The sequence below is a fragment of the Arachis ipaensis genome, chromosome B03, assembly GCF_000816755.2.
Source record: "Arachis ipaensis cultivar K30076 chromosome B03, Araip1.1, whole genome shotgun sequence".
Taxonomy (NCBI): domain Eukaryota; kingdom Viridiplantae; phylum Streptophyta; class Magnoliopsida; order Fabales; family Fabaceae; genus Arachis; species Arachis ipaensis.
In genome coordinates this window covers 112,690,790-112,697,922 of record NC_029787.2, presented here as the reverse complement: position 1 = coordinate 112,697,922, position 7,133 = coordinate 112,690,790, and the positions used below count along the sequence as shown (strand labels likewise).

The 7,133-nt window shown below is 36.4% G+C and overlaps 2 protein-coding genes across 6 annotated transcripts; one reads left to right on the top strand and one right to left on the bottom strand.

Moving 5' to 3' along the window:
* On the top strand, nucleotides 646-3,302 carry LOC107630942 (ABC transporter G family member 5). The gene has a single exon (XM_016334239.2). The coding sequence runs from the start codon at nucleotides 999-1,001 to the stop codon at nucleotides 3,084-3,086; it is 2,088 nt and encodes a 695-aa protein (XP_016189725.1). The 5' UTR covers nucleotides 646-998; the 3' UTR covers nucleotides 3,087-3,302.
* On the bottom strand, nucleotides 3,738-7,127 carry LOC107630943. Of its 5 annotated transcripts, none has more exons than XM_021119286.1 (9): nucleotides 6,632-7,127; nucleotides 6,307-6,551; nucleotides 5,921-6,032; nucleotides 5,417-5,578; nucleotides 5,069-5,115; nucleotides 4,465-4,573; nucleotides 4,226-4,302; nucleotides 4,060-4,123; nucleotides 3,738-3,977 (listed from the first exon to the last, which is right to left on the bottom strand). In XM_021119286.1, exons 2-9 carry the CDS (start codon nucleotides 6,496-6,498, stop codon nucleotides 3,967-3,969), a joined length of 774 nt encoding a protein of 257 aa, XP_020974945.1. In that variant the 5' UTR covers nucleotides 6,499-6,551; nucleotides 6,632-7,127; the 3' UTR covers nucleotides 3,738-3,966. The 5 variants fall into 5 exon arrangements, with proteins under 5 accessions (XP_020974945.1, XP_020974944.1, XP_020974946.1 ...); XM_021119285.1 differs by having other exon boundaries at nucleotides 6,307-6,524; XM_021119287.1 differs by having other exon boundaries at nucleotides 4,060-4,120; nucleotides 6,307-6,524.

Here is a 7,133-nt window from a genome sequence, read left to right as displayed (position 1 = left end):
TTTAAGATTAGACAAACTTAACATTTGACCAGATAACTATTTGTAATAGAAGCAAGTCTCAACCCTTTATACTAAATAAGACAACGTGGGTTTCTTACTTTGTTCTTGTTTAATTGTAGAGATAGATTTAGAGCCATGGAAACTGGAAAATGATCACTTTCATATAGCAAGTAAATTAATCCGTCCAAGACTAGAATGATAGTGAGAAGTGAGAACATTGTTTTGCATACATGATGAGATAGATGAACATAGAAAAAAGAATAGTAGTACACAAGTTACAGAATAGGCGGTAGGAGAAGCTTAGTTGTCATAAACAATATTTTGTCCAACACATTGAAGTGATAAATTAAACAATGCTAATCTGTTATCTGACACGGCATCCTCCAATTATTTTACCTAATTAGTATTGGCTAATTGCTACTGTACTGAGCTTCTTGTGGTTAATGCATAGCTGTCCATCAAAACAATTAGAAACCAGACCAACAAAACTAGATTATCCACGTGAACTATTCTATTTTTGATGTCCAAACACATGAAACCATTTTTCATATTTTAACATTTTACATTACAGCAAGAGTGAGACCGACATCTTAATATATATATTATATTATTCAATGTATGAAATATTATACACAATCACATTATTTTTATGTTTTACAAAAGGTGTTGAAACAAGTTTTTCAGTTTTTGCATTATTAGACATGATTTTGACTTGTAAACTATTATATATTGAGAGGATGAATTGCACTATTTATAATCAGATGGTTCACTATTTATATTTGATATATCACTAATTTTGTGGATTATTAATGGCCAAATAATAATGTAATTGCATGTATAAAATTTTGTTTTAGTAGAGAAAAAAATATCAAAGAACAAGTGCACGTGAACTATGTATACAAAGTTCGAGGTGCCGAGTGTTATTGCATCAAAATCCCTTCGAACCACTCATTGGTTTCATTGTCAGTAGTGAGGCAAAAAAATCTTGTGATTAAAAAATGAGCAAAGAAGAGAAGGAGGGAAGAAGAGAACCAAATGAGTTTGAGAATAATAAGAAAGTAAGAGTAGAAGAAGAAACACAGAGAGTAGGAAAAAAGCCTATTATTCAAATGAAGAAGATACAAGGTTGTGAGGTTGAGGCCATTGGCATCAACTACAAGATCCTCAAACATAAAACCGATCACCCTTTTAAAATCTTCAGTAAATCACCACAACAAGAATTGGAAGAAGCTGAAGAAGAAGAAGAAGATGCTGAAGAAGCAGAAGCAGAAAAAGCTTCATCACAAAGGTGTTGCAGTGGAGGAGGAAGGCATGTTCTCAAGAATGTGAGTTTCAAAGCCAAGCCATGGGAAATCCTTGCAATTGTTGGGCCAAGTGGTGCTGGAAAATCATCACTGCTTGAGATTCTTGCAGGAAAAGTTACTCCACAGAGTGGTTCTGTGTTGCTGAATCACAAGCCTGTGGAGAAAGCTCAGTTCAGGAAGCTCTCAGGTTATGTAACACAGAAGGATACTTTGTTTCCATTACTTACAGTTGAAGAAACTATGATGTTCAGTGCAAAGCTAAGGCTAAGGCTCCCTCAGGAGCAGCTCCAATCTAGGGTCAAGTCACTGATCAAGGAGCTCGGACTTGATCATGTTGCCGGGGCGCGAATTGGTGACGAAAGGGTCCGAGGAATATCCGGTGGCGAAAGACGCAGAGTTTCTATTGGTGTTGAAGTCATACATGATCCAAAGGTGTTGATTTTGGATGAACCAACTTCTGGTCTTGATAGTACTTCAGCATTGCAAATTATTGATATGCTTAAGGTGATGGCTGATACTAGGGGAAGAACCATAATCCTTAGTATCCATCAACCCGGATTCAGAATTGTGAAGTTGCTCAATTCATTGCTTTTGTTGGCAAATGGTTCTGTTTTACACCATGGCACTGCTGATTTGCTTAGTGTGAATATGAGGCTAATGGGTTTAGAGCTTCCCCTTCATGTCAATGTGGTTGAGTTTTCCATTGAGTCCATTGATGCCTTTCAGCAACAACAGATATGCAAGAGATTCCTGGTACAAACGCCAAGGCGATTGCAGGGGACGGCGCTGCCTCAGAAGAAAGGTGATGATGAACAAGGTGAGTGTAGAAGTGGTAGGTTTACTTTACAACAGCTCTTTCAACAATCCAAGGTGATTGATGAAGAAGCTATCAATGCTGGAATGGATTTCACTTGTGATTTTGCTAATTCTAGATTGAGAGAAACTATGATCCTCACTCATAGGTTCTCCAAGAACATCTTTCGTACAAAAGAGCTTTTTGCATGTAGGACTATTCAGATGCTGATTTCAGGGCTTGTTCTGGGATCCATCTTTTGTAATCTCAAGGATGATCTTGAGGGAGCAGAAGAAAGGGTTGGTCTATTTGCTTTCATTTTAACTTTTTTGCTATCAAGCACCATAGAAGCTCTACCAATTTTTCTGCAAGAAAGGGAGATTCTGATGAAGGAGACATCTTGTGGAAGCTACAGAGTATCATCCTATGCTATTGCCAATGGCCTAGTTTACCTACCATTTCTTCTAATCCTAGCCATTTTGTTCTCAATTCCATTATACTGGCTTGTTGGTCTCAACAAGAACTTCATGGCATTTCTACACTTCTTGTTGCTGATATGGCTGATTCTATACACTGCAAATTCAGTTGTGGTCTGTTTCAGTGCTCTGGTGCCTAATTTCATTGTTGGGAATTCAGTCATTGCTGGTGTCATTGGATCATTCTTCTTGTTCTCTGGATACTTCATATCACAGCATGAGATTCCAAAATATTGGATTTTTATGCATTACATATCTCTTTTTAAGTATCCCTTTGAAGGGTTTCTAATAAATGAGTTCTCCAACTCAGGTAAATGCTTGGAGTACATGTTTGGTGGATGTGTGGTGAGTGGTGAAGATGTGCTCAAAGAAGAAGGTTATGGCGGGGAGAGTAATAGATGGAAAAATGTTGGGGTGATGATGGGCTTCATCTTGCTTTACAGGTTCATATCCTATGTGATTCTTAGATACAGATGTTCACAGAGGGGGTTCAGGAGTGTGGTCATCATCTAAAGCTTATGGTGGTGATTCATTCTCTCTCTTCCTAAGAGGCTTCAAACTTCACATGTCTTGGAGTTTTCTTCTGATAGCAACAAAAGATGTTATCAACCAGGAAAAAAAAAAAATATAAAGAATTACAGGTTCGGTCAGTGCCAACAAATTGTACTAACATGATATTATGTTGGTTTTTTTGTTTTATATGATTTTATATTCTCACCATCTAGATACTTCTTCCCCTAACAATTTCCTTTATAATTCTAATCTTGTTAACTAATGCCTTAACCAGCTGTATTCTCAACGTAGAATGGGATCACACTATAACAATAACTTGTCACCAGGCTTGAATAGCTAACTATTTCTTATTGAATTCATTTTTTGAAATCTCCAACCATGTGAAACAGAATATGCATCTGTTCTGTAGTGTGGCACCTGAGCTGTATTGGGCTCATTGTTCTTGCAATCAAGACTGAGCTATTATCAGTAAATCACATGTTTAACAGTACCAAAATCAGTAAATTGGAAGGGTCAGCTCCTAATTTTGATCAAAGCTCGACACTTAATTGCTTATACATTTCAATTATTCCACTAACAAAATTTTGGAGCATCTCCATCTTTTCAATTATTCAAACTGTGCTGTATGACAAGGGGACTAGGGGAGGAACATGCATTAAATTCAAATGAACAATTTCATTTTGCATAGTTAATATACAACGGGAGTAACTAGTGATATATGTTTTCAATACTATACAAAAAATACAAGGTGAAGTGCTGGAGGGGAAAAAAAAGAACAAAACATAGAATGAGGACAATCCTTTCACTTCCTTCTGAGCAGCTTGTTCAATCTGAAAGCCGAGTTATTTATCATTATCACTATCATGCAAGAGGGCCCCTCTTACTTTGGTCCTGCCCAAGAAAGGTGAGTGAAAAACTATGAAATTATAGTAGTACTAGAAAGTAAGGTGAATATGATGGAAATATCGCTTGCCTGCGATGCGCCGGCAGCACACGTTTCTTAACTTTCGTAGTGTCACGAGCTGTTTGCTTAGCTGCTAATCCAACATGACGGTGAGAAATAAAATTTGATTAACTTGGTAGGAAATTATGCCTAATGCTTTGCAAATACAAGCCAAAACCCTTTGTAAAACCAATACCACTAAAATAGAAGATTTGATTTCTCCAACATTCAAAATGGAAGAACAAGCATTTCTCCTCTTACTCATGTCACTTTCTTTGACGCATAAAAAATAGATCTGAGTCAATCAACCTTGAGATATTTTTTTTCCACAATGCACTCGTGTAAATGATAAACTACACAGGCTAGTTCAATAAGACCTTCAATTGAGGAAAAAACTTTTAACAACTTTTCAGAATGACACTGTACACAACAGACCTGGTGAGTTTTGTGGCCCATTAGTGGAAACCCCAACTTTCTCTAAGTCACTAATCTTTTGAAACTTATGCCGATGTTCCAGTTGTTGGTGTAGAGTTTCATTTCTTTCCTGATAGATAGGAATAACATTCACCAAATCATTGCCAGCCAGTAAATGAGAGAAAGTTAAAGTGTCCATTTCAGACATCTAAGGCTAACGTTACAAATTATCATATTATGTTAAAAATTGAGTGTGTGGATCATACAGGTGTGAAACAGGAAAAATTTTTCAGACTTGTAATTTATAAATCATTTAGGCATAGATCATTGTGCAATTTGAGCAAAAAAAACCCCCACAAATAGCCACAAGAAGAAGAATGAATCATATAAAGAATATATCAGTGAATCTCACACCAAAATAATGGAGATTCTACAATACTTGGTCATTATACATGGGTTTGGAAGTTAATTGCAATAACAGTTTTGTTACTGTTGTAAAGTAGGATTGCCAAACTGGTTTCCAGCACAACCCCAACCAAAGATTACGATATGAAAAATCAACCAAAAACTATATAAAAATTAATTATTTATAGTGTAAAAGTTTTGACACATTTTGCAATTGTACCTTTTCAGCTTCTACAATGTTTGTCAACCGGCTAGTGCGCTCTTGCTCTGGAGGCACAACATGTAAAAAGTAACAGTTAGTTCCAACACATCCACATAAATTCAATTTTAGTCCAGCAACATTCTTGGAAGACAAAAATGGATTGCACTATTATATTGTTATAACACCAAAAAAAAGGCAATGAGGGGTAGATCAGCAAGAATAAACAAAAATCAAAATACATCAAATTAAATTGAACATTCTAAAAATATAAACTAGTAACTTCTAAGTAATATTTGAACTCTCCATATCACGAACAATTGAAGAACATATCAAGGCCTAACCAAAAAAGAACTTGCATGGTCTAACCTTCTACAAGAGAACGCTTTATGTTTTTATATGCCTTAAAGAGCCTCGAGGATATATTTGAAATAGCTTCATTAGCAGTGGAATCCACAAGTTTGGTAAGAGGAATGGTAATTAGAGGCATTCCTTTTGATTTCTGAGCAACTAATTTTGCATTACTAATACCTGAAATAAATAAGATGGACAAATTATGGTATCGACCAAGGAGTATGATTCCTTAAAATAACTCCCAAACACAAATAGTAGGGCATTCTTTATTCAATGCATGAATAAACTTTTAAATTCAAACATGTCAAAGGCGTCCACAAAGAATATATTTTCCAATATTTGAAAAAGATAGCACCATAATCTCTTACACCAAAAACTATGGATTCAGTAACTAATTAACAAATTAGTGGCATCAAAATGAATAAATAAATCTTTACAAAAACAACATGTATGATACTATTTACTTTAAACTATCAATGGAAAGGCACAAAGAGTATACGTATAGGAACCACTAGTTACCATCAGAGCTTGAATTGGCCTCTAAAACCAGCTTCAGATCTTCTGACTTGAGGGAAGCTACAAAGTAGTCAACAAACTCTGACCAAGAACCCCCTATTCCAATGATGTCCCTCTGCACAAAAGGTAAAATGAAAAAACTTAACATAGAAATAATAAATAATCAGGGGGCTAGGATCTACAATGCCATGGCATCAATGTTTCACAGTAAGGCAATTTGTCTTTTGATCAACCTCTTAACCAAGTTAAATCATAGGGTGCAGCATTTTGGCCATCAAAGTTTCAAAATATTCTTCCTTTTTAACAGCAGTATGATTCACAGATCAAATCTCTCAATAAAAACAGAGAACAAATCAGAATGCAGAATCAGGTGAGATGAGAATGCTCACAATGTCCTCAAGGAGTGGAACTGAGAAACGAGCTTCCCAAGTGTGAGAGTGGAAATCAGTGACATGAATCACAATGTGAGAAGTATCAGGAGCATAGGCATGCAACAAAAAGGAGCTCAAAGGACATGATCTGTGAGCTGAAAAGTCCACCTTTGGCTCCGCAAAGATGGGTTCAAAGTCCTCAAACACCATTGCCACCAGTTAAGATGATGCTCCCACTGTTACAGCAAAAAAAAAAAACGCTTCTATAATATAATTTAGAAATGAGGGAGACATATGTGAAGTTATAAAAATGCATTTCGAGAGAAGGATGAAAGATTCTAACTTTGAACCCAAGGTGGCTTCTTTCAATCTGGAACTTGGATTGACCTCCTTAGTGAATAATTCCCAGCTTCAATTCCAAGTCTTTCGTACACTTTTTTTTCTCGCTGTCCAATAAAATCTGAGAGGAGAAATTGAAAGGCGGGAAATATGAGCTGAGAAGAAGGAACCTCGAATCGTTGAAGGAGGGAAGGAATTGAAGAACTTAATTTCCTCTCTAATTTGCTTGTTCGGAGAGAGTCAGTGAGTCTGAGTAAAGACTCGTTAGACAAGAGAAAACGTGGCTCCGAAGAAGGAAAACCCTTGTTTGGATTCAAACCATGCGATATTCACTCTCTCTCAAGTCTCCATTCGGCACCCAAACGACATTCGCTGGCTCTTCTTCATTTTGATTTATTTTTTCCTTTGTGCTGAACAAGACAATACATCAAGGCTGGGTAATTAACACCAACCCAAAAACCCCCAAAACAAAAGCATTTGTTTGAATGGAACTCCGCAAGTATTCG